Here is a 27,615-nt window from a genome sequence, read left to right as displayed (position 1 = left end):
ACAGTTAACCAGACCAACATTCCTTCTCTTTGCCTCCCATTACTTACTTCTTTTAAATCATCAACTTCTAGAAATAGAGCCTGAATATAATCAGGAAAGAGAAAGGGACAGAGGGAAAACAGATTACCTGATACAGGAAAAATCAATGTTCATGTCATCAGACAGTGGACTACGTTGTGGTGCTCCAATTTGTGCCTGGTTTCATTTTGACAGTGGAAGGAGCCAAGAACAGACAGGTAGGTGGAGAAATTGGAAGGGGAACTAAATTGGCTTACAACTGGTAGCTCTAGACAGCCATTGTGGGCGATGTGCAGGAATATAAACAAAGTAATTCCATAACACAAGACTGATGTAATTGGTGTACAGGAGGCCACACAGAGCATCAAACACAATAGATGAGGGTTAAATAGATAAATGTAATAGGCTGGATTTGTTTTCCTTGGATTGGAGAAAGCAAGATGGGACAGGAGCAGTACAAAATTGGGAGTTCAGAATGCACTGCATGAGAGGGGCTGACAGCAGAGACTCTCAACATTTAAATATTAGGAGAGTACTTGAGCAGCCAAGGCTTAAAGCTATGAAACAAATGTTAATGAATGGGGTTAACACGGATAAGCACAATGGTTGGCATGGACAGGATGCACCAAAAGGCTGTGTGACTATGATTTTACATATGCAAATGAAAAAGCTTCTATTCCAATTTCAAATGTTTTTGTGTGGAAAATACACTGTGTAAAACTTAATCTTGTTGTAAATTTGGACTCATTCAGAATGTGGGCTACAAATTACAACGGGAGATAGTAAAAAGGTCAATGTTGCAATAATTATGCAGGATTTCAATATGCAGGTAGAATTTGAACATTGAGTTGGTACTGAATCTCAAGAGAGGGAATTTGTAGAATGCCTATGAGATGGTTTTTTAGAGCAGCTTGCTGTTGGACCCACTAGGGATATGGCAATTCTGGGTTGGGTGTTATGTGATCATCCAGATTTGATTAGGACGCTTATGGTAAAGGAATCTTAGGAGGCAGTGATTATAGTATGACAGAATTTACTCTGCAGTTCAAGAAGATGATAAAACAAATGCATTAGTGTTACAGCGGAGTAATAGGAATTATAGAGGTGGGAGCTACAAAGGCATGAGAGAGAAGCTGGTCAACGTTTACTGGAAGGGGACATTAGTAGGGATGATGACAGAACAGCAATGACTGGTATTTATGGGGGAAATTCAGAAGGTGCAGGATAAATACATCCCAAAGATGATGAAGTATTCTAAAGGAAAGATGAGGCAACCATGGCTGACAAGGGAAGTCAAAGATAGTGCGAAAACACAAAGAGTATATAATATAGAAAAAATTAGTGAGAAGTTAACAGGATTGGGAAACTATTAAAAATCAACAGAAGGCAACTAAAAAAAACCTATAAAGAGCGAAAAGATGAAATACGCTGACCAATAATATAAAAGATTATTTATAGAAGAGAAATGAGAGTGGATATCGGACCGCTGGAATACAATGCTGAAGAATTAGTAATGGGCTGCCAAGAAATGATGGAGAAACTTAGTAAGCATTTTGCGTCAATCTTCACCGTGGAGGACAGTAGCAGAAGGTCAGAAATGAATGTTGGTGCTATTACAAGAAGGTGCTTGGAAAGCTGAAAAGTATAAAGGTAGATAAATCACCTGGACTGCACCCCATGGTTCTGAAAGAGGCAGCTGAAGAGACTGAAGATTTTAGCAATGATCTTTCAAGAATCATTAGATTCTGGAATGGTTCCTGAGGGCTGGAAAATTGCGAATGTCACTCCACGTATTAGAAAGGGAGGGAGGCAGAAGGAAAGAAATAATAGACCTGTTAGCTTGACTTCAGTGGTTGCAAAGTGTTGGAGTCTATCGTTAAGGACGAGGTTTTCGGGTACTTAGAGGCACGTGATAAAATAGGCCAAAGTCAGCATAAAAGGAAAATTTTGCCTGACAGATCTGTTGGAATTCTTTGAGGAAATAACAGGCAGGATACACAAAGGAGAGTCAATGGATTTTGGATTTCCAGAAGGTCTTTGACAAGATGTCGTGCATGAGGCTACTTAACAAGAGCCCATTGAATTACAGGAAAGTATTAGCATGGACAGAACATTGCCTGACCAGCAGGAGGCAAGGAGTGGGAAAAAACTGAAGGGACCTTTTCTGTTTGGCTGCCGGTGACCAATGGTGGTCCACAGGGGTCGCTGTTGGGACAGTTTCCATTCATGCTGTATGACAATGATTGGGATGAAGGAATTCATAGCTTTGTGGTCAAGTTTACAGAAAATAGGAAGGTAGGTTGAGGGTCAGGCAGCGAGGAAACAGGATGCCTGCAGGACTTAAGACAGATTGGGGAATGGGAAAACAAGAGGCAGGTGAAATATGATGTAGGGAAGCGCATGGTCATGCACTTTGGCACAAGGAATATTGGCATGGAGTATTTTCCAAATGGGAAAAATTCAAGAAGGAACTTGGGAGTCCTTGTGCAGGATTCCCTAACATGTTAACTTGCAGTTTGAGTCAGTGGTAAGGAAGGCAAATGCAATGTTAGCTTTCATTTCAAGAGCATCCACTAGTCAGCCTGCACTTGAAGTACTGTGAGCAGTTCTTGGCCTCTTATATGAGAAAGAATGTGCTGGCATTAGAGAGGGTCCAGAGGAGGTTCATAGGAATGATAGCAAGATCAAAAGGGTTCACATATGAGGAGTGTTTGATAGATAGCTCTGGGCCTGTACTCACTAACCTGTCGAATATTGAAAGGTCTGGATAAAGTTGATGTGGAAAGGCTTCCTATAGTGGGGGAGTCTAGGACCAGAGGTCACAGCTTCAGAATTGAGGAACATCCATTTAGAACAGGGATGAGGAAATACTTCTTTAGCACGAGCGTAGTGAACCTGTAGAATTCACTGCTGCAGACAGCCGTACAGGCCAAGTTACTGGATATATTTAAGGCAGAGGTTGATAGGTTCTTGATTAATTAGGGTGACAAAAGTTAAAGGGAGAATAGAGTTGAGAGATAAATCAGCCATGATAGAATGAAAGGGCAGACTCTACTGGTTGAATGGCCTAATTCTGCTCCTATGTCTTATGGTCCATCACCACTTTGTTTGATAAGTGTCAAGGGCAGTTAGTTATACAATTTCACTGGAATTAGCAAACACCAATTTGGTGTCTGCTTTGCTGAGAACACCCATTCAGTCAAGGGTTACACCAAGTTTCCAGATGTGCTTCATCTTAACTCTCTTTCTCTGACATCCCATTCTGGTCTTCTTCACAGTTCTAACCACATCCTCCTAAGTTTGAAGAATAACACTTCATCTTACATCTGAACTGATGCTAGTCTTCCAGCACAGTTGTGAATTCCATAATGTCATACAACTTATTTTTTGACAGTATCAGAACTGGTCAGTCCTACTGCAAGGGATATCCATTTTGAATACTAACTGTTTTTCTCTCTCTTGCTCTGCAAATACTACTTGATCCATTGGACACCTCCAACATTCTCCTTTTGGTTTCAGTAACAGCTCAGACATTCAGTACTGTGAAAAATCTTAGGCAAATGTAAAAGGATACTGTAAAGTGAAAATGCTTTCAAAAATAATGAGAAGTTTGTAAATATTTAAAAATTACTATAAAGAGCAGCAAACAGGAAAACACAATCAAAGTAAATCAATCAACACACACAAAAAGCATCTATAGGAAGCTGCCTGGCCTGCTGTGTTCCACCAGCATTTTGTGCGTGTGGCTTGAATTTCCACCATCTGCAGATTTCCTCAAATTAAATCAATATTTGGTGCGATCACCCTTTGCCTTTAAAACTGTATCAATTCTCTTAGGTACACTGTTGTGCAATTTTAAAAGAAAAATCAGGGGGTAGGTTATTCCAAGCATCTTGCAGAATTTGCCACAGTTCTTTTGCAGATTTTGGCTGTCTTGCTTGCTTCTGTCTTTCTAGGAGATCTTCAACACCCTTGATGATGTTGAGCTCAGGGCTCTGTGGAGGCCATACCATACCATGCAGAACTCCTTGCTCTTATTTTTGCTATGGATACAGCAGTTGTTATGACCTTGGCCCTGTGTTTGAGACCAATCAGACACCTCCCTGATGGTATTGCATAATGGATGAGAATCAGAGTCAGGTTTATTATCACTGGCATGTGTTGTGAAGTTTGTTAACTTATCAGCAGCAGTTCAATGTAATACATAATATAGAAGAAAAAAATAATAAAATAATAAATAAGCAAATCAATTACAGTAAAATACACCAAATAGAAATAGTATATATTAAAAAATGAGGTAGTGTTCAAGGGTTCAATGCTCATTTAGTAATCATATGGTGGAGGGGAAGAAGAGGTTCCACACTCACTGAGTGTGTGCCTTCAGGCTTCTGTACCTCTGAACTGATGGTAGCAGTGAGAAAAAGGCATGCCCTGGGTGCTGGAGGTCCTTAATAATGAACACTGCCCTTCTGAGACACCGCTCCTTGAAGATGTCCTGGGTACCTTGTAGGCTAGTACCCAAGATAGAGCCAACTAAATCTATAATCCTTCGCAGCCTGTCCCCACCCCCCATACCAGACAGTGATGCAGCCTGTCAGAACGCTCTCCATGGTAGATCCACAGCAGTTTTTGATTGCCAAAATTTGACATGCCAAAATTTCTTCAAACTCCCAATGAAGTATAACCACTATCCCGCCTTCTTTACAACTGCATCAATGTTGGGACCAGGTTAGGTCCCCAGAGATCTTAGCATCCAGGAACTTGATACTGCTCACTCTCTCCATTTCTGATCCCTCTATGAGGTATGTGTTCCTTCGTCTTACCCTTCCAGAAGTCCACAATCAGTTCTTTTGTCTTACTGATGTTGAGTGCAATGTTGTTGCTGCAACACCACTCTATTAGTTGGCACATCTCGCTCCTGTACACACTCCTGTCTCCATCTGAGATTCTACCAACAATGGTTGTATCATCAGCAAATCCATAGATGGTATTTGTGCTATACCTAGCCACAAAGTCATGTGTATAGAGTACAGCAGTGGGCCAAGCACACACCCGAGGTCCACTAGTGTCAATCAGCAAGGAGGAGATGTTATCACCAATCCGCAGCATCAAGGATCCATTAATTCTGACCATATCACCAACTCTATTTGCAGAAATGCAGCCGTAAACATGCAGGAAACCTCCACCATGCTTTACTGTTGGCTGCAGACACTTATCCATTAGACAGATTAGGAAAATGGGCAAGAAATTGGCAAATGAAATACAATGTTGTAAAATGCATGGTCATGCACTTTGGTAGTAGAAATAAATGTGCAGACTATTTTCTAAATGGGAGGGTGGTGAAATCCAAATAGCTGAGATGGAAAGACGGAAAGGTTAACTTGCATGCTGAGTCAGTGGTGAGGAAGGTAAATACAATGTTAGCATTCATTTCAGGAGGTCCAGAATACAAGAACAAAGAAGTGATGCTGAGGCTTTATAAAGCACTGGTGAGACCTCACCTTCAGTACTGTGAACAGTTTTGGGCTACTCATCTAAGAGAAGATGTGCCAGCATTGGAGACGGTCCAGAGGAGATTCACAAGGATAATTCCGGGAATGAAAGGGTTATCATACAAGAAATGTTTGATGGCCCTGGGTCTGTACTTACTGGAATTTAGAAGGATGGGGGGGGGGGGGGGGGGAGGATCTCATTGAAACCTTTCGAATGTTGAAAGGCCTAGGCAGGGTAGAGGTAGATGTGGAAAGAATGTTTCCCATTGCAGGGGAGTCTAAGACAAGAGATCATGAACTCAGGATAGAGGGGCATCCATTTAAAACAGAGATGTGGAGAAATTTCTTTAGCCAGAGGGTGGTAAATTTGTGGGATTTATTACCATGGGCAGCTGTGGAGGCCAGGTTGTTGGATGTACTCAAGGCAGAGCTTGATAGGCTCTTGATTGGACACAACATCAAAAGTTACAGGAAGAAGGCCGGGGTGCAGTGCTGAAGAAGGAGAAAAGGATCAGCCATGATTGAATGGTGGAGCAGACTCAATGAGTCAAATGGCCTAATAGCCAAAATTTTCAAATTTTGCTTTCAAATAGTCCAGAGCACTTGCTGCCATTGTTTAGCACCCCAGTCATAGAACATAGAATCTACAGCACATTACAGGCCCTTCAACCCACAATGTTGTGCCAACAACCACGTAACCTACACTAGAAACTGCCTAGAATTTCCCTAGCACATAGCCCTCTATTTTTCTAAGCTCCATGTACCTATCTATGAGTTTCTTAAAAGACCCTATTGGATCTGCTTCTGCCATCACCACCGGCAGTGCATTCCATGCACCCACCACTCTGTTTGATTACCCCTGACATCCTCTCAGTACGTATTTCCAAGAACTTTAAAACCTTCATGTTAGCCACTTCAGCCCTGAGAAAAAGTTTCTGGCCATCCACACGATCAATGTCCCTCATCATCTTTTGCACCTCTATCAGGTAACCTCTCATCGTCCATCAATCCAAGGAGAAAAACCCAAGTTCATTCAACTTATTCTCATAAGATACACCCTCCAATCCAGCAACATCCTTGTAGATCTCCTCTGCATTCTCTCTATAGTATCCACATCCTTCCCGTAGTGAAGGTGACCAGAACTGAACACAGTATTCCAAGTGGGGAGAGAGAGGTCTTCATTGGCAGGAGCTGGGAGAAGACAGGAAGGAAGATGGTGGAGGATGTTGTCCCTGTTGCACAAGGTGCTTTGTGCAGATGAATGGGAGAGCCCATTTTTCAGGATGGATTTCAAACAACCTTCAGAAAGTGGTGTGTGCTTTCATGCAGAGTGAGGGTCCAGTGCATGTGTTACAGACAAGTTTAAGATTTGAACTCCACCATGCACATGTGGCTGTGTAATTAGCCCTTTTTGTTTTTTTCTTTCTTTCGTTTAATAGCTGTTTGCTTAAGTTAACATTCTTAAATACATTTCTGATTAATTGTATGCAGTGTATGATCTGTTATTTCATGCCGACAGGCTATTCCCAGGGGTGGTAAATCACACAGCATTCACACAAACCAGGATTTTGGTGGGTGAGACATCCCAACCTCATGGATTTGGCGGGACCACCCTAGACGTTAAGTCGCCAGAGAGATGTGCGTTTCTTGTTGTGGAGTCCAGTCACAGTTAGTGAGGAGCTAATGAGTCACAGTTAGTGAGGAGCTAATGATCCACATTTCTAGAGACTCCCAGTAAAAAGGGGGTTTCATATACAATACTGTATATTCCACAGCTTTTATAGATTATTTCATTATTATTTCTCTCCCTAACTGATCTACCAAAGTACAAACCAGACAGCTCCAGTAAATGTAACCTGGATAATCGTGGCTTCACCTTATCAGATATATCCTTTGCCCTGTCAATCCCTTCCCCATCATTTAAAATAATTTTTTTTTAATTTCCCAAATTATGAAGGATCTTTAACCTCTTTCTCCTTCCACATATGCTGCATGAACTGCTATTTCTAGTGTTTTTTCAAAAATCAATTTCTACATTTTCAAACTCCATGGTCTCAAGCAGTTTGACTTTCCAACATGTTTTCGCTTCCATTTTCCCAAAAAATGTTCCTCTGGTCTTTAAGGGCTTCATTATCCATTTGCCTTTACTAATTTTCTATTTCTACTGATGAATGAAAGAAGCTTACATATTAATGTCATAACATGATTCAGCCCCGTAAGAAAGCCATTTGTAATAAAAGGCACAAAAATATTTCAAGTATCAGAAATTCTCAAGGCTACCTGCCGAGGTTCTAAGTAACTATACAAGGAAGGAACAGGAGAAAAAGGAAATTGTGCCAATCTGTAGTGTAAATATTCCTACTTTCATAATAAACAGGGGTATTACCTTCATTTTTATCAGCATCTAATAAGTTCTGGAATTCCGTATGAAAAATTTCTAGATGTTTCTCAATAAGTACTTGTTCACATTTACGAGCCAGCTCATCCTGGGTACTTTCATGAAGATAAACTTGTACTCTGCGTTGTTCCTCCAGCAATCGAGCCTCTGCCTGAAAGACAAAGTCATCTTCCCAAATACAACTAAATACTTAAAACATGGCATTATACAAAATTGTACAATCCTGAGTTTAAACCCTTTGTAATTGACAGAATGTATATGCGAACAGCTGCATAAGCAGAGATTATTGCCAAATTCCTTCTGTGTTTTTGATGCTGTAAATTGGAATTAAAAGTAGAAAATGCTAGAAATACTGAGCAGATCAGGGAATATTTGTGGAGAGAGATATAGTTAATTTTCAAGTCAGATGACCATTCATGAGAACTAAGAAAATTTCTCTGCAATTTAAAATGCATTTTAGTCCTAGCTTTTCCTGGTTTTAACGAAAGGCTTTGACTATTAACACTGTCAGTTAACAGACACCACTTTGCCTACCGAGTACTTTCAGAATGTCCTATTTTTATTTATTTTCTTTATTATTTATTTAGAGATACAATGCGGAACAGCCCCTTCCAACACTACCCAGCAACCCACCTATTTAACCCTAACCTAATCACAGGGCAATTTACAATGACAAATTAACCTACTAAATGGTATTTTGCAGTACAGTGGTAGGAAACTTAACCACCCAGGGGAAACCTATGGGCTCATGGCAAGGATGTAGAAACTCTTAAAGAGGATACCAGAATTGAACACCAAACTTCAAAATCCTTGAGCTGTAATAGCGTCATGCTAACCACACTACATGGTGCAAGCTACAGCTATCATGAGCTAACAACCACCGAAAAACAGAAACAAAATGGTCAGGATTCCCACTAACGATACTCTCTAATTGCCAAATAGTATATAATCTGAGAAACAGATCATGGACAAAGTGGATTAGCCACAGGTTTACTGAAAGTCGCAGCGAGTCATATTGCCTTCTACTGATTTTTCAAAATACTCTAAATACTTGACATCTTACCAGAACTCAGAATTACACCCTCACCATTTAATCTAGAATATTCTCAGGCTTTGGCTGTTATTTATGTTCACAGATTTAATTCTCACAACATGTTTGTAAATACAGAGCAATTTTTCAAAAATCTGTTTGTAAACAGGGGAGTATAACAGAAGACAATCATGGTTATCAATAGCATATGTCCAGTGTGAGCAGGGGGATCATTTTTTTCCTTCACATTAGACTATTTTTCTCTCTCTCTCCCTCTCTCTCTCTCAATATTGTGCTATATTGTTTAGTTTGCACACATACAAGTCATAAAATGTACTGTCCTGCTGCAAAAAAAAAGCTAATTTTCACAGCATTTATACCATGTGTGTCTAGGGCAACAATAAACTTGAACTTGAAGCAAATTTGCAAGATGAGTTTGAGACAGAGAAAATGCACAATACACCACTGCACAATAAAGTCCAAGGTAACGTACAAAAAATGTTAGGAAAATAATTGACAACAGGATATCTACTGCTACTCTCCCTTCCGCAATGCTTACAAAGTGCTCTCCTGCCCACCGTTTGGAAAATTGGATCAATCCTCCGAGGTACAGACAGAAACTGAAACAACAGGCGACATAGTTAAAGCTGCCCACCATTGGTCTGACCAATCGGTCTCCGTGCTACAGGACTGCTTTGATTATGTCAACTGGAATGTCTTCCATGATGAGGATGCCTCCGAGTTCAAGGAAGGTGTCACAGAGGATGTTGTCCCCCAGAAATCAGTCAGGGTCTAGCAAAACCAGAAACCCTGGATCAGCAGTTTGGTGCGAGCATCACTAACCAGGCGACACAGAGCTTATGTTGCCAGTGACCAAAAAGAACTCAAGAAATGCAGCTACGATCTAGGCATAGTCATCAAGTCAGCAAAATGACAACACATGGACAAGATCCAGACACAACTCGCCACCAACAACACACGCAGTTTACGGCAAGGTCTGCACAACACTGCAGACTTCAGAGCTAAATGCAGTGGAGTTTCCAACATCGCTGCCTCTCTCCCATATGAGCTAAATCATTTTTATGCTTGATTTGATGTTGCCAGCACTGAGCCCCTGAGGTGACCTGCAGCTCGGTCATCTCTCAGGCTGAAGTACAAGTGGACAGTTGCAAAGCTGTGGGACCAGATGGCATCCCAGGGCGTGTACTCAGAGTGTGCGCAGCACAACTGGCAGGTGTGTTTACAGACATTTTTAGTTTCTCCCTCTACCAGTGCAGAGTGCCCTCCTGCTCAAAACATCCACCAATGTTCCTAAATCTAACAAGACCAAGGTAACATGTCTGAATGACTGCTGGAAGGCTGATCAAGGACTACAGCTACAGCATGCTACCACCCACACTGGACCCTCTACAATTCGCCTGCTGACACATCCGATGACAGATGACACAACTGCTACAGTTCTACATACCGTCTCTGCAAATCTAGAGAAGGATGTTTATGTGAGAATACAGGTTCAACAAGAAGCTCAGAGACCTTGGCCTTCAGCCTGCCTTGTGTCACTGGATCCTAGACGTCCTGTCAGATCGCTGGCAAGCGATAAGAATGGGTTCCCTCACCTCTGACCCTCACACAGAGGACCCCCAGGATTGTGTCTTAAACACACTCCTTTACTCTCTGTATATCCATGACTTACCCAAGAAATCCCAAGAACTTCCTACAGGGGCACAATTGAGAGCATCCAGACTGGCTGCACCACCCCTGGTATAGGAACTGTACTTCCCGTACCATGTAGATTACGGGGAGAAGGCCGGGAACTGGGGTTGAGGAGGAAAAGGAAAAAAAAAGGATCAGCTGTGACTGAATGGCAGAGCAAACTCAATGGGCCAGATGGTCTAATTCTGTTCCTATGACTTATGGTCTTCCCTCAACCGCAGGACTCTACAGAGAGTGGTGCAGACAGCCCAGCACATCTGTAGATGGGAACTTCCCACTATTCAGGACATTTACAAAGACAGGTGTGTAAAAAAGGGCCCAAGTCACCCCAACCACAACTGTTGAAGCATCACCTGAAGTTTTATAGAAGTTGGATGATACAAGACAATAATTTGAAACACAGGAGTAAATCAACAGCAGAATGGTTTAAAAAGAAGAAAATTTGTGCTTTGGAATGGCCAAGTCAGAGCCTAGACCTTAACCCAATTGAGATGCTGTGGCATGACCTGAAGAAGGCTATTCATGCAAGGTATCCCAGAAATATTGATGAACTGAAACAGTTTTATATGGAGGAATGGTCTAAAGTTCCTCCTTGATGTTGGGCAGGTCTGATTAGCAGCTATAGGAAACATTTGGTGGAGGTTATTACTGCTAAAGGACATTCTACAAGTTATTAAATACAAGGATTCACATACTTTTTTTCCAGTCTGTCTGAATGATCAATGTGTTCAAAAAAGACATGAAAAATACAACTGCTTGTGTGTTATTAGTTTAGGCAGGTTGTGTTTGTCTGTTATTGTGACAGTTGAAGATCAGACCACATTTTGAGTAATTAATGCAGAAAACTAGGTAAATGCAAAGGGGTCACAAACTTTCTCATGTAACTGTAGCTAGGGTACCCAAGAGTTTTGTGCAGTACTGTATCCATCAACATGGAGCAGAGAGCCAATCTGTAAATCTGGAGGGAGCAAAGAATGTTGGGAATGGCAATGGCAGAGCACCTTGGAAAGAGTGGTACAGCTGGCAGAGGAGGAGGAGGAGCAGGGGCGGGAAGTGGTGCAGATGCAGAGACACTCACCTGAGACACTAAGCAATGTCATTTGATTCCAAACAATTGGTTTATTGATCATTACTGAATGTGCCTCTAGTGCTTCCCACTTCCTCCCTTCTCCCAACCATGATTCCCCTCTCCTTGCCCTCTTCCTACTCTGAGTCCACAAGAGACCGAGTTCAGAATCAAGTTTATCACTCACATATATCATGTAATTTCTTTTTTTTTGCAACAGTACAGTGCAATACACAAAATTACTACATCACTATGTAAAATGTCTTAGGCACCGTAGTTATATACATGTGCCCAAGACATCTGCACAGTACTGTATCTACTGCATTTACTGACCTTCTTCATGTATTCTGTTACAGGATTCTGCTGTAGAAACTCAGTGCTTTCCCTTGTATAAAACCTCTCTGTGTCAGCCAGAAATTGAGATTCAAATGATTCTTTATACACGGTCAATGTGGGTCCCTTTGCAAAAGCATCATCTTCATTAAGCCCAAGTTCAACTGTGATTAAAATAGAATGAAAAAAGCTAGTCACTCCAAAAATGTCACAAAGATTGTACTAATAAACCTCCTAGGGATATCACAAAACACTATAAGCACAAATAGTTCAAAATTACCGTATGACTGAACCACTCCACTGATCAGTCTGGTGTTGATAGTTTCACCATTTCTCTCCTTCTCAATCAACTTCAGAACTGCATTCGTAACCTGATGGAAAATGTAATGGTCTTTAGATTAGCCTCATACACAAGATACACTACATTAATTACATAGAAGTGATGTCAACTACACGTCACATTTGGTAGTAATTGGTAGTTGAAATCATGATTCAGCAATTGGTATTCAAAACAGAGACGACTTCTGTAGCTCACAGCCGATTTGAAATCCGGATACTCAGCAATGACTGGCACCATTTTACATTTATCAACTAATGTGAATTAAAATATCTGAACTAAAAATGATCCAAACGAAAGGGTTGTGTTTGTTGCTACAATATTCATGCTCTTGTTGATTTTATTTAATATGGACATTTTAAAATCTATTTAATTCTGAAATAAATATCTGAACGAGTAACATCAGATCAATTTTTGAACCACACCAAACAACTGGCAGTTGTGAAGAAATGCGGAAACCCTGAAATTACTGTCAGTGTTACAACAGTGAGCAACAGTCTGAACTTCAATCTATGAAGTTAAAACATTAATGCTCTACACATATGTAGGTCTTACTCATACAGTTAAACTTTGTGAGCATCTGTGCTTTATCTCCATTTATTTTGCGCATTCGTAAGCAAGATGTGTCCTAAGGTATCGGAAAAGCCAAAGAGAACTCATAAGGGTGTTACACATAGCGTAAAACTGGACGAAATTAAGTGTTTTGATCGTGGTCAACGAAGTAAGGACATTGTCTGCTCATTGAACTTGCCTACGTCCACCATTCGCACTATTTACATGCAGATAGAAAGAATCTTGAAAGCTGCTGATGTTACTATTGGTTCTGCTCGTAGTAAAGCGGTCTCTTTTAGTCTGCTGGGAACTCTTCCACAGCTTCATAGTTTAACGTTTACTGGAGAGTGCGCTTCGGCTGATATTGAAGCTGCCGAAAAGTTCCCAGCAGAACTGAAGAAAATAATTACAGAAGGTGGTTATTCGTATAAGCAAGTGTTTAACTGTGATGAAACTGCAATTTATTTGAAAAAATTGCTGAGCACCCCAACCGCCGATGACTCAGCCTAACACACCATCATCAGTGTGCTCACTGTCTTCCCGATTCCGGTAAGTGAAACTACACTGTACATAGATTATTTCTACTTTATATAGGCTGTGCATTTTTAATGTTATTTGGTATGATTTGGCAGCTTCATAGCTTAAAGGTTACTGGAGAGAGTGCTTCCACTATGCTAGTAGCACTACATAGTGAGATTATATGCTACGTAGTGAGATTTTCGCTACGCTAGACCAGGGGTGGGCAAACTTTTTGACTTGTGGGCCACAAAGGGTTCTAAAATTTGACAGGGGGGCTGGACCAGGAGCAGATGGACAGAGTGATTTGGTAATACACCTCATAAGAGAAAATAAAATATCATGGGATATGTAGAAAACATGTGCTTTAATTTCAATTGAAAATGAACAAATGCATTACAACAAAATATCTGTCTTTGAAGTCCCATGGTATTTAGCTATTTATTGAAATGACTTTTAAAACACTGAAAATTAAATGAATAAAATACAGCTTTTTTAATAGTAACAGTTATTATTTTAAAGCACTGAAAATTCTGTTATCCTTCAAGATATTATCATCATCACTCTCCTCCTGACTGTCTTTATTTCAAAAATGGTAGGAGATGCAGGTCTACTTGTCCTGCTCCTTCTTATTCAATTGTCCCGTGCCAAAACTCAACAACGACCAGCACAAAGACAGAACAGTGACAGCGCGCCAGTATGCGGAGCGCGTTATTTGACCTGGAGCGCATTTTTTATTTTGAGAACGTACATGCACCTGCGCACTACTCATGTCCATCACTAACAGAAATGACATGTAACATGTAAGGCTTATTGAAAAAAATATTTTCAAATGCATTTTTTACATAACACAAAGAAACTTATTTTTAATTTCAGTGGGAACAGTGTTGTTGGACTCCCTTTTTAGCCAGCGCATCAAAGTCTGGATTTAGTTTTGTGGCGATTCTCAGGATGGATCTGAGGTGTTGGTCAGTTAACTTGGATCTGTGGCTGGCTTTGTTGATGTTCATGACGCTGAACGACTGTTCACACAAATAGGTCGAGCCGAACAAAGAGTAAAGCGCAAATGTGGAGTTATACGCTGCACCTCAACAAAGGTCAATGTATATAGAGTGCGTCATCTATTGGGAAAACGCCAGAATTGCGGGGAAAAAACGTTAAAAAGGTTTATTAATATAATTTCATCAAGTTCTGCGGGCCGGATTAAAAAGCTTAACGGGCCGCAGTTTGCCCATGCCTGCGCTAGACGGTGCTGCAATGAATGCAGAAAGGTACTTCTACTTTACATAGGCCGTGTATTTATCATATAATTCCTGCTTTTACTATATGTTACTGTTATTTTAGGTTTTATGCGTTATTTGGCATGATTTTATGTTATTTTTTGGGTCTGGGAACGCTCTCAAATTTTTCCCATATAAACAAATGGTAATTGCTTCTTCACTTTACGACATTCTGGCTTAGGAACTGTTTCGTAGGAATGCTCTAACTTCAGATGGCGGGGGAAACCTGTACCTTTTTAACTGTTTCCATGAGTCTGTGGCTAAATGGGACAGTCACTTAATTGGGTCAAAATGTACTAGTCCCTGTGTGTTCCAATTAATCAGAATCCACTGTATTTTGTGGGCACTTACCCATGAATATACTTCATACACAATAAACTCTTTCAATGTACAAGACCTTACTGCAAAAGTATGCTCTTAATTGTTTCTGCATGTTTCCACAGAGATTACCTTAAACTCAGATTTTTTGATTTCACTGCCTTTTTAAAAAATAATTAAGTTCAGAGGTATTGATTGTTTATTTATTGAGATACAGCGCAGAATAGGCCCTTCTGGCCCTTCGAGCTGTGACACCCAGCAAACCCAGATTTAATCCAAGCCAATTCATGGGAAAATTTACAATGACCAATTAATCTACCAACCGTATGTCTTTAGACTGTGAAGGGAAAACCAAGTGGTCACGGGGAAAACACACAAACTTCTTACAAGCAATGGTGGGAATTGAAACCATGTCATTGGTACTGTAAAGAATTGTGCAAACCAGTATGCGACCATACCTCCCTAATCTGTAAACACGAGTCAGGAGACTATTACAAAAATCACTTGCATCATATGTAGTAAACCTGAACAATGAGAAAAGACTGGAATAACCTGAAACTTTTTCCAGGTATTGATTTTGGAGAAAGCAGTATGTGGGTGCTCTTTGTGGGGAAGCAAGAACGAAGGAAAACAACATTTGGATTTTTACTTTTAACTCCATGTATCTGTTCTCCAAAACCTATTGTTAACTTCAGAGCAGATTTATGATGAAAGCAATGTTTCCCTATTAACTACATCGGCCAGATATTACAAAGAAGGCTTTTAAAACTATAAGAACGGTCAAGAACTTAGTAGAAATATCTATTACATCAGTATCATGGGAATCTGCATTCTGCAAAGCTAACAGCATTCTGAAGGACCCCATGCACCCCTCACACAAACTCTTCTCCCTCCTGCCATCTGGCAAAAGGTACCAAAGCATTCGGGCTCTCACGACCAGACTGAGCAACAATTTCTTTCCCCAAGCCATCAGACTCCTCGATACTCAAGAGTCTAGACTGACATTGTAATTTGTCCAGTACTGTGCCTATTGTCTTGTTTATTAATTATTGTATTGCCCTGCACTGTTTTGTGCACTTTATGTAGTCCTGTGCAGGTCTGTGCAGTTTTTATGTTGTTTTACATAGTCTAGAGTAGCCTTGTGTTGTCTCGTCTAGTCTACTGCAGTTTTGTGTTGTTTCATTTAGCACCAAGGTCCTGCAGGAACATTGTTTTTACTGCGTTCTGTACCAGCAGTTTATAATCAAAATGACAATAAAAGCAAATTGAACTTGAACTTGAAAAAGTTAAACCTTGTCATTCCATAAAAGTTTTTGAAGATAACAGTGGTATTTAAATTACTGAACTGAACATGCAGCTTTTAGTAAAATACTTACCTGTTTGTTTAAAGGTCGAAATAAACAATCCCGCCATGTCACTAAAGCAAGCTGCAAAAAAAATAGAAATGACTGTTACTTATAAAAAGTTTCCAAATATTTTCAACATCACCAAACAGTGAAGTCAAATCTGAAATTATAAAGACGTACTCAAGCTATGGCATTTTTGATTAATATTCTTGTAGGGCAAACATTTTCCCAAACCATGTAAAGCAAAGCTTTGTTAAAGGTACAATTTTCCAGTATCTAATTTTGCAGTACCACAGCAACATTGAGACTTTAAATGACTTTGAAAGAGGTTCACTATGGTATTTGGAATGAGGTTTTAGCTAGGAGGAAGGCTATTCTTTTGTGCTAAAATTAGGGTTAAACTGATTCACACCCTCAACAACCACTACTTTATCACTTCTTGTCAGAGTCACCTTACGTACAGATACTCCTGTGCCTAGCACCACTTTATGGACATACAATCAATATATATACAGTGGCATGGAAAAGTTTGGGCACCCTTGGTCAAAATTTCTATTACTGTGAATAGTTGAGTAGAAGATGAACTGAACACCAAAAGACAAAGTTAAAGATGAAGCATTAATATTTTAAGTTTTCTTTTTTATTGCCATCTTTTACAGTTTCAAAATAACAAAAAAAAGGACCCAAGGTAAGTTTGGGCACCCTGCATGATCAGTACTCAGTAACATCCCCTTTGGTAAGTAACACAGCTTGTAAATACTTTCTGTAGCCAGCTAAGAATCTTTCAATTCATGTTTGGGGAATTTTCACCCATTCTTCTTTGTAAAAAGTTTGTGTTCTGTGAGATTCTTGGGCCGCCTTGCATGCACTGCTCTTTTGAGATCTATCCACAGATTTTCGATCATGTTTAGGTGGGGGGACTGTGAGGGCCATGGCAAAATCTTCAGCTTGCGTCTCTTGAGGTAGTCCATTGTGGATTTTGAGGTGTGTTTAGGATCATTATCCTGTTGTAGAAGCCATCCTCTTTTCATCTTCAGCCTTTTTATAAACGGTGTGATGTTTGCTTCCACAGTTTGCTGGTATTTAATTGAATTCATTCTTCCCTCTACCGGTGCAATGTTCCCGTGCTACTGGCTGCAACACGCCCAAAGCATGATCGATCCATCCCCCCCCCCACTTAACAGTTGGAGAGGTGTTCTTTTCATGAAATTCTGCACCCTTTTTTCTCCAAACATACCTTTGCTCATTGCGGCCAAAAAGTTCTATTTTAACTTTATCAGTCCACAGGACTTGTTTCCAAAATGCATCAGGCTTGTTTAGATGTTCCTTTGCAAACTTCTGGCACTGTATTTTGTGGTGAGGACGCAGGAAAGGTTTTCTTCTGATGACTCTTCCATGAAGGTCATTTTTGTGCAGGTGTCGCTGCACAGTAGAACAGTGCACCTCCACTCCAGAATCTGCTAAATCTTCCTGAAGGTGTTCTGCAGTCAAATGGAGGTTTTGATTTGCCTTTCTAGTTCTCTTGGAAAGTTTTCTTGGTCTTCCAGACCTCGACTTGACCACCATTGTTCTTGTAATTTCTTAAATTACATTACGAACTGAGGAAACAGTTACCTGAAAACACTTTGCTACCTTCTTGTAGCCTTCTCTTGCTTTGTGGGCATCATTTATTTTAATTTTCAGAGTGCAAGGCAGCTGCTTAGAGGAGCCCATGGCTGCTGATTGTTGGGACAAGGTTTGAGGAGTCAGGTTATTTATAAAGATTTGAAATTTGCATCACCTGGCCTTTCCTAATGATGACTGCGAACAAGCCATAGCCCTAATAAGCTAATTAAGGTCTGAGACCTTGGTAAAAGTTATCTGAGAGCTCAAACCTCCTGGGGTGCCCAAATTTCTGCATGGTGCTCCTTTCCTTTTTTTTCCGCTCTAAAATGGTACAAAACAAAAATAATACACTAATCTTGCTTAAAATGTTGAAAAAAATGTTTCATCTTTAACTTTATTACTTTTGGAGATCAGTTCATTTTCTACTCGACTATTCACAGTAACAGAAATTTTGACCAGGGGTGCCCAATTTTTGCATGCCACTGTAAGCTATCTTATGTATTTATATTTGTTATGTTTTTTTAAAAAAAATATATAAATTGTGTTTTTTATCTTATTGTGCTTTTTTTGGTGCTGGAACACAAAATTGGAACATCTGGAACAACAATTATTTTTTTCTCCTTTACATTTGTGTACTGGAACTGACATTAAACAATCTTGAACCTTAAGGCCATTTCTGATAGAGATGCACTATTACCCACAGAGCTCCTGTTAAACTAAAAATTTCTATTCATCAGGCCAGGAACTAGACAACATTAAACTTTTAAAAAAATAGAATGAGTGAGGACAAAGGGTAGATTGATAGCTAGGACATGGAATACATTTTCTGAAACAATGATGGCAAGCGTATTCATAAAAAAATTCTAAAAGAGAAAGGGATAGATATTTGAAAACATTTAGCTGGAAAAAAATCAGTATACAAAAAAAATGAAGAAAGGTTGAGTCTAAACTGGTTAGTGGCATGAGGATAATTTCAACCATTAAACTTAAAAAGGGTCATAAACTGACATACCATGATTCACTGGCAGCAACATTCAAGCACATTAGGACTGTCTACTGTAATGACACAGGCAACAGAAGATGATGGTAACAAATGAATTAGAAAAGATACACAGCAAACAAAGTAGTAAAATCAAACTCTGAATTGTGTAGAACTGAAGAAGCAGCTTAGTTTAACCCAATGGCTCTTGATTCAAGTCCAAAGTTACATCAAATAGTTATAGGAGATACTCATTACATCTTGAGAAATCTGTGACAAAACATACCCATCAATCCTGTCCAGAGTTAGCAAAACTTCACGACTAACGAGTGCTAATCAAAATCCAAAGCTCCTTTATCTGCACAATTTTTCATCCATGGGTTCTCAATAATGCACATTCACCCATTTTGTTTTCACTACATTGTTAGTAACATTTAATACAGATTTCTAGTCTAAAATGACAAGACACAGAGCATGAAGTAAAAGTAACCCCAAAGTTCAACAGGCATTTACATAGATGGACGTCACTCGAGTATATTTTCAAATCACAAGCATTTGGCCTGATCTATACTGGACCATAATGAAATGGAGCTAAACTCATGAGTACTCACAGATCAGCTCAGTTCTATTCCTGGGTCTTTGCCTGTCTGCAGAAACCCAGCAGATACACATCCAAAGAAAACAGGGAGGGAAATAATCCACAACTGCCAAAAGGACTCCAGCCCTGCTGCTCATCTTTTTTGGCCCTTTAGGTCAACTATCCAAAAGTGCTAGAGGAATATCAACCATCCATTCCCAGACTTTGTAATCTGAAGGGCTGGCCATAATCTGAGATACAACACAAGGGATACTCAGCAAGTGTAGAGCAACAGCAAGGGATGTACTGCACTATCACCCTTGTACTGTAGCACTTAGCTGCAACCAAATCATTCTGGGGCAGTCCCAGAAACTCTGCAACTCTGTATTGAGGGAACACTGATCACTGAAGAAACCTGGCATTATAATTGAACATTATTCTCAAAATTTTGCTAAAAAATTAGATCTATTTATAATACAGATCTATCTTTAAATAATCACTTTCTTAATAGATGTAAATATACAGAAGGCAGGTCAAAATACATGATAGATTTTGCACTTTGTGATTCTGAAACATGTTAATATCCAAACTTTAGAAAAGTAAATTTATGCTTTGTTTATTAAAAGCTTCTATTTTTTTCTAGTTTAAAAGATTCAGTGGAGCAAAGCCATTTTTACAAGCTATCTGTAAATACAGTACTTTGCAGTAGGGTCTTAGGCACCCTAGATTTTTTTAATATAAATTTTGTTTTACATGTTATTTTTTGTCTTCTGTATTAATGTCTGTATTAGCATAAAATAGCAAATTCTGATTTCCCAACATACACTTTCCAAAAAATTAAATGTTAGAGGATTTTTGTATTTTGTTAATGAAAGTAACATATTAAGTGATAGACCACTTTTCAAATAAAATTTATTATTTTGTAGGTATATTGCCCAGTGCTTGATTAAACAAAGGTAATAAACAAATGCTAAAGAGTTGAATGATCTAAACTGATTAACTGAAATAGAAACAGGTGTAGAAGGAATTATTGGAATTGGTTGTTCTTTATGCATTTAATAAGGCATTAATTGAATTAATGAGTTTTTAAACAAGACTAAATTTGTAGTTTCACTAACATATAACTTGTACTTTAACCTGTATTTTTCACAAAATGTGGTGAAAGTGATATAACTCTTGCCATAGTGCAAGAATTGATGAATTGAAAGTTAAACTGTCACATCTGCCACACCCAGCTTTTTCGTTTGGTTGTACTTCACACAGCTATGGGCAACAATATGTTGTCAAAGTGACATAACAGTTACATAATCTTTCATTTGCTAAGTGTTAAATGTGCTATCCCTGCGTGTCTTCTAATAGGCCTTTGTTTATCTCAGGAATTTGCCTTACCTCTGTACAAAAGTATCAGTTTCTGTTAAAAAGTCACTACTTTGGTTTAGTTCTTGGTTCTTTAGATTCTTGGACTCCTAAAAGAACCTGCAGATTGGAAATCACCAAATCCAACAGAATCAAACTAGGTGAAAGGCAACCAAACTAAAAGGCAAGGGTGTGGCAGAGGTGAGTTTAATCTTCAAATCATCAATTCTTACACCATGGCAGGCAAGCATAGTAACAAGACATAAGATGATCAACCTGTATCAGCAAGCAGATATTCTGCAGAAGTATTTCAAGATGTGCTGTTCAAACTCTTCTGAAGAAGCACAAGAAATGTACAAATGGCAACCTATGGCGCCTAATGGTGACTCCTTTGCTTGCATCTTCAGAAGGAGCTCTATTTCTATCTTTAATATCTCTATTTTTTTACTTTCAGGGTTCTTTTGAAGACCTTGACCTGGAGTTGCACACATCCTTCAGTTCTTTGCTGGAATGGAACTCAGGGTCTCACAACTGGCTGCTATTCGATATACCAAGGACGTGGCCTCGAAGACCAGTGCGCCTTCAAGGTCCGGGATTTCTTGGCTCTGGTGGCAGGCGGACCTGAGGTCGGTGCCTCTGCAGGAAACAGGTCTGTCATGGGAGTACATAGAAGGGCAAAAACAGTGAGCTGTCTGCTAGTGCCAAAGAACCAAGTTCCTTGGGCACAGAGCTCGGGGAAAAATGTTGCAAGAGACTTTTAACGTCTCCCCTCTCGCTGAAACGGGGACACCTCTTTTTCCCTCATTAGGGACAGAGAGAGCCTGTGGTACAATTACCGGATGAACAAGTAGCCTTTACTGATGCTTTGTTGCACACTTGAGTGCTCAGTGGGGGGGAACCGAAGCTTTTTTGCTGGTGGGGGAGAGGGGATTGTTGCTTCGCTGCTGCTTATACGTGAGTGGGGGAGTCTTTGGGGTTCTAACATTTAACATTCATTTTTTGGGGCACTCCTGTGTTCTCGTGATGTTTGCGAAGAAAAAAGAATTTTAGGATGTATATGGTATACACTTCTCTGACAGTAAATGTACCTTTGAAACCTTTGAGTTGAAGACCAGAAATGCAATGCTCAGCCACGGAAAATGAGTGCAGCAAACGAGAGATACATCAAACTGATGTCCATTCTAAATTGAAGTTCAGTACAGCTATCAGCTCAGAACTCACAGAAACCACTGAAACCGAAGTACACCCCTCTATAGTGCAGAGAAGTCATGTCAGAAGTGGTCATCATGGAAGAGTTACTGCCAAAAAGCCATTCCTCTGAAGTGGAAACAAAGCCGAGAGACTCAGCTATGCACAAAAACACAAAGACTGGTGTGCGGAACAATGGCACACAATGATGTTTCTGAGCTCAACATAACTGAGGATGTCAAGGATTACCTGGAGTGAGAGAGAAGCAAGCGAGAGAGCCAAAGTCTGCAGAAGAACTGTGACAAGTCCTCTAAGATGCTTGGAACAACCTACCAGCCAATTTTCTTATAAAAATGCCCAACAGTGTACCCAAGAGAATTGATGCAGTTTTAAAGACAAAGTATTTTTTTTTAACTGCTTACTGCTCTGTCTAGTAATTTTTTTAATATTTAGAAACTTTTTATTTCATTATTTTTGAAAGCATCGTTTTACAGAATTTTGTACATGTGCCCAAGACTTTTGCACAGTACTGTATGCATATGCACTCAACCTGAATAATTTTAATATCAAGCAGAGAAGATAATGGCTTGATGTAACAATGAAGATGTACTTATAAAGGTGGAATGCAAAACCAGGTATGGAGAATATTCACTTGAATTTGAAAAGTTATCTGCAATGATGCAAGGGCCATAATTCCAAAAGTGAAACTATATTATTGTATTTGATATGCTAAATATGGAAAATTGGAAATGGTCATACATGCATTCAAATATTTAAAAACATCAGAAACTATTTTATCAGACACAAAATGCTGGAGGAACTCAGCAGACCAGGCAGCATTTATGGAAAAGAGTACAGTCAACGTTTCCGGACGAGATCCTTCATCAGGACTCAAGGAGAAGGGATCCTGACGAAGGTCTCATCTCGAAACTATCTGCAGATAGTGGAAACTTTCTCTTGTTTTAGAAACTATTTTATGTCATTTTTGAACACACACTATTGATAGATTGTACTGCAGAACACAAACACACACTCACAAATTTATATAACTGAATTGTTTTAAACTGATTTAAGATCTTAATGCTTCTATTCTCAAATCAGAGTGACTATTTTAGCCTGCATGTCTTGCTGCAAGCTCTTTGTGCCATCCAGTTTTGAATTTGGACCAGAAAAGGGAGGAGCTATCAGATGTCTTAGTGGGTTTAAAGGTAGATAAATCCGTAATGCCAGATGAGATATATCCCAGCCTGTTGTGGAAGGTAAATGAAAAGATTGCTGAGGCCTTGACAAAGAATTTTAAATCTTTGATCGCCAAAGATGAGGTGCCAAATAGCTGGAGGACAACAAATGAGGTGTCCTGATTCAAGAAAAGCAATCAATTATAGGCCCAAGAGTCAGTGGTAGGCAAGTTTTTCAGAATATTGTGGAGGGGCAGGACTATGCCACAAATGGAAATGGAAGGCATTTCCATTACCACCACATCAGATCTAGAGCCAAATCAATCTCATTGTGTCTCACTCAGCATTGGATTACCTGCATAACAGCAATACCTCCATCAGGCTGCTGCTTATTGATTACAGCTCAGTGTTCAACAACATCATCCCTTGAGTGTTTATCGAAAAACCTGTCCCCCCTCTGCAATTGGATTCTTGATGTCCTCATCGGAAGACCACAGTCAATGTGGATTGGTAGTAACATCTCTTCTTCACTGACAACTAACACAGACACATCTAGTGAGTGATCTATGCTCAGTGCACAGCTCTATTCTCTATACCATCATGACTGTGTGGTTAAGCACAGCTCAAACACCAGTCTATAAATTTGTAGCCATAAACTATGATGGCAACAAGGTGGCATCCAGCAGCAAGATGGGTCAGCTAGTTGAGTGGCGTTGCAACAACAACCTTGCACTTGACATCAGCAACACCAAGGAATTAATGGTGTATTTCAGTTAAGGGGATGTCAGGAGAACACATACCAATCCTCAATAGATGGGTCAACAGAGTGAGCTTCAAATTCTTGGGCATCAACTTCTCAGAGGACCTATCCTGCATATTAATGCAATCAGGAAGAAGGCACATTTATGCCTACACTTCATTTGGTGTTTGAGGAGATCTGGCCTATGACATACCAATCCCCTCAATGGTAGACAGCATTCAGACTGGTTGCATCATCACCTGGTATGGATGTTCCGATGCACAGGATCAAAAGAGACTGCAGAGGGTTGTACACTCAGTCAGCTTTATCATAGACACAGGCCTCCCTACCTACGAGGACATCTTCAAAAGGCAGCACCCCAAGAAACAGCATCAATCATAAAAGACCCTCACCATTCCAGACATGCCTTCTTCTCATTACAACCATCAGGGAGGAGGTACAGGATCCTGAAGACCCACACTCAATGTTTTAGGGGCAGCTTCTTCCCTCTCCCATCCGATTTCTAAATGATCCATTAACACTACCTCACTATTTCTCTTTTGCACTACTTATTTATTTATTGTAACATGTAGTAATTTTTCATGTCTTTCACTGTACTGATGCCACAAAACAACAAGTTTCATCACATGAGTCAGCAATCTGATTCCAATGCACAATTCTTGCCATTATTAGTCAGGGCTCAGAATACTTGAGCAGGAGCATTATAACATTATAAAACATAGGTTAGGCCACAAGTTACAATTCCTCATGTGGAACATAAATATGCTATAAATATGCTATGGAGTATACAAAACATGCAAAGATGAAGCATTTTAAATGAGAGACTGGATAAGCTGGCCTTGTTTTACTGGGAGCAAAGGAGGATAGGGATGGAGGGAGAAAGTAGCTGACAGAGGCATACATAATTAAGAGAGGTGTTATTGCATTATAAAACTTCTTCCTATAGCAAAACTAGAGGACACAGGTTAATGGTAAAGGGCAAAGTTTAGAGGGATCTATGGAATAACTTCATCACAGATAGTTGGGGTCCAGCACAAACTGCCAGACAGGTTGCAAATGCATATATTATCAGAACATTTGATAATATTCTGGTTATGCTCTGGTTGAGCATTTGAATAGCCAATGCAGAGAAACCTATATATCAAATGCTAGTAAATGGAATTAGTATAGGTGGGTACTTGATGTTCACCATGGATAGTGAACTGAAAGGCCTCTTTAAGAGCTGTATAACTCCACGACTAAATCAAACTTTAATGCATTACAAAATTTGTGCTTCTTGATATGCAATAGAACTTGTACACATTACAATGGTTGAGATAAGGGTTCGTGCAAGGCATTTCTTCAATTCCGAAAATGTGGGGTGGAGTTGCAACAGTAAAGTAAATTGTCACACAATGTTCAAGAATAACCAGTTTTTAGAGACAATACAAGAGAATGTTGCTGTATTTATCATTTTAAATTTACATTCTATTGTGTGCAACAAAGCATGAATTGATAGAGAAATTAATACATGTTAACTAAACTGAACAATGTAGAACAAATAAAATTGTTTGTTTCTTACTGAATATATTTCATAAATTCCTTTACGTCCTTCATCACATTCACGGCGGACCCAATGTCGATTGAGGTAGGCACAGATTCCATTCAATACTTTACTAGAAAACCTGTAATCTTCCCACTGCTGGGTATAAAATTTCAAAACACTTTCATCCATCAAATCTTCACCATCCTAGAGGAAGAAAAAGTAAAAAATTATTCCCTTTTGTAAACACCAATTAGACAGGTAGAGGAGTATGGGAAGAATGAAATTTACCAATCAGCAAATAGGATTCAATTTTACAATTAATCTCATCATACTGAGCTGCTACTTCCTACAAACAACTCATGAGTCATCTTGTCAGCTAATTATTAATAAAGTTTTAAGACGGAATAAATAAGCAGTACATATCAAGAACATGGGATGAAGAGTCCTTGAAGGTAATTCCATTGGTTGTGAGAGCCTCTTGGCTGATGGGTAGTACTTTTTCCTGAAGCTGATGGTGTGAGTCTCCTGTACCTTCTTCCTGATGGAAGCAATGGGAAGAGAGCACATCCTGGGTAGTGGGGGTCTCTGAAGATGGAGGCTGCTTTCCTCCAACAGTGTTACATGTAGGAGGGCTTTACCCAAGATGGACAGGACCATATCTATTACTTTTCGTAGGATTTTCGATTCAAGGGCATTGGTGTTACCATACCAGGCTGTAATGCAGCCAGCCAATATATTCTCCACTGCACATTTATGGAAGACTTCTCAAATATCTTCCTACCTTGTTGAACCTATTTGCTAACTTTTGTGATCCATGCACAAAACACCTAGGCTCCCCTGTACTACAGTCTTTATCTAGTCTACAATTTATTTAGATTGTACAGTCTACAATCTTTATTTAGTCAATAGTTTGCTTTTAGATTCCTTTTACTTAAGTGCGTAACCTCACACTTGTCTACATTAACCAGCATTTGGCAAGTTTATGCCTACTCACTCAACCTACCTATCCTGTTAAGAGTCCAAATATCGCAATGTGCCACCCTCCCCACCCCATTATTTCTGTGCAATTTATGAACTTTGATCCCTTACACCATCCCCTCCTTCAGGCCATTAAATAAATCATAAATAACTGAGCGCCAAGAACATCTTTCCAGCCTGAAAAAGAGCCTTTTATTCCAGCTGGCATCTGTGCAACATTTGATCATCAATCCACACTCACAAACTTTCCCCTTTACTATGGGCCCTTTTATTTGTGCACCAGCCTCTTCTGTGCCAGTTCATGAAATATTTTCTGAAAATCCAAAAAATGCAATATATACAGGTTCCCCTCTAACTATTCTGTTTGTTATATTCTCAAGGAACCATTGTAAATTTGTCAGGCACGATTTAGCTTCCATAAAACCATTAACTTGTCTAAACTTCTCTAAATGACATTTATAAGCTTCAGATGATTTTTCTTTGGCTTATACTTCATTTATATACTGTGTTCATTTTATCAATTTGCAAACTATTAAAATCAAATAACTCCAGACTTCACTAGTCAGTAAGAGCTTCCAAATTAGAAGGTGATTATGGAGCAGTGGAAAAATGGTGCCTTCGGATTGAACAAGAGTAAATATCTGACATATCAAGTTCTTTTTAAAATTACAAACTATCTGCTTGATTTATTTTTTGATATAACTGTAAGGCTTTACACAAAATCAGTCTTACCTTAAGAAGGTTTGTCAAGTAATTTTTCAGAAATTCTTTTAGACGTTTGTAGAGTTCTAGCCCTACAAACTGGGCTCCCCCTGGGGTTTGGCCCTTCTGTTTTTTGGCAGCAGCTGTTCCTCCTCCCCGTGCTTGATTTGACTGGTGGACACTGGTACAATAGTTATAAACGTGACTGCAGCAGAGTTAAGGGCAGTAGAACAAGAAAGTTGCTTTATATCAATAAATCATACAATCTGTATGTTCAGCTGCTTTAATTTGTTCAGTAACATTTAATACACAACCATATACAAATAGGCATTCATGGCAAACCTACATAACTTAAAAATATTTAAATA

The 27,615-nt window shown here is 39.5% G+C and overlaps 1 protein-coding gene across 1 annotated transcript in view; it reads right to left on the bottom strand.

Annotated features, from left to right (window-relative positions):
- The window catches only part of cul1b (cullin 1b), a 99,491-nt gene that overhangs the window by 36,522 nt on the left and 35,354 nt on the right, over positions 1-27,615 (bottom strand). The window contains exons 3-8 of the mRNA XM_059972413.1: positions 27,278-27,452; positions 25,604-25,771; positions 16,430-16,480; positions 12,331-12,421; positions 12,051-12,214; positions 7,897-8,059 (exon numbers count right to left, since the gene is read on the bottom strand). Coding sequence (XP_059828396.1) covers positions 7,897-8,059; positions 12,051-12,214; positions 12,331-12,421; positions 16,430-16,480; positions 25,604-25,771; positions 27,278-27,452 — 812 coding nt within the window. The remainder of the gene's footprint in view (positions 1-7,896; positions 8,060-12,050; positions 12,215-12,330; positions 12,422-16,429; positions 16,481-25,603; positions 25,772-27,277; positions 27,453-27,615) is intronic.

The sequence above is a fragment of the Hypanus sabinus genome, chromosome 6 (genome assembly GCF_030144855.1).
Source record: "Hypanus sabinus isolate sHypSab1 chromosome 6, sHypSab1.hap1, whole genome shotgun sequence".
Taxonomy (NCBI): domain Eukaryota; kingdom Metazoa; phylum Chordata; class Chondrichthyes; order Myliobatiformes; family Dasyatidae; genus Hypanus; species Hypanus sabinus.
This window is presented reverse-complemented; position numbering and strand designations above follow the sequence as displayed.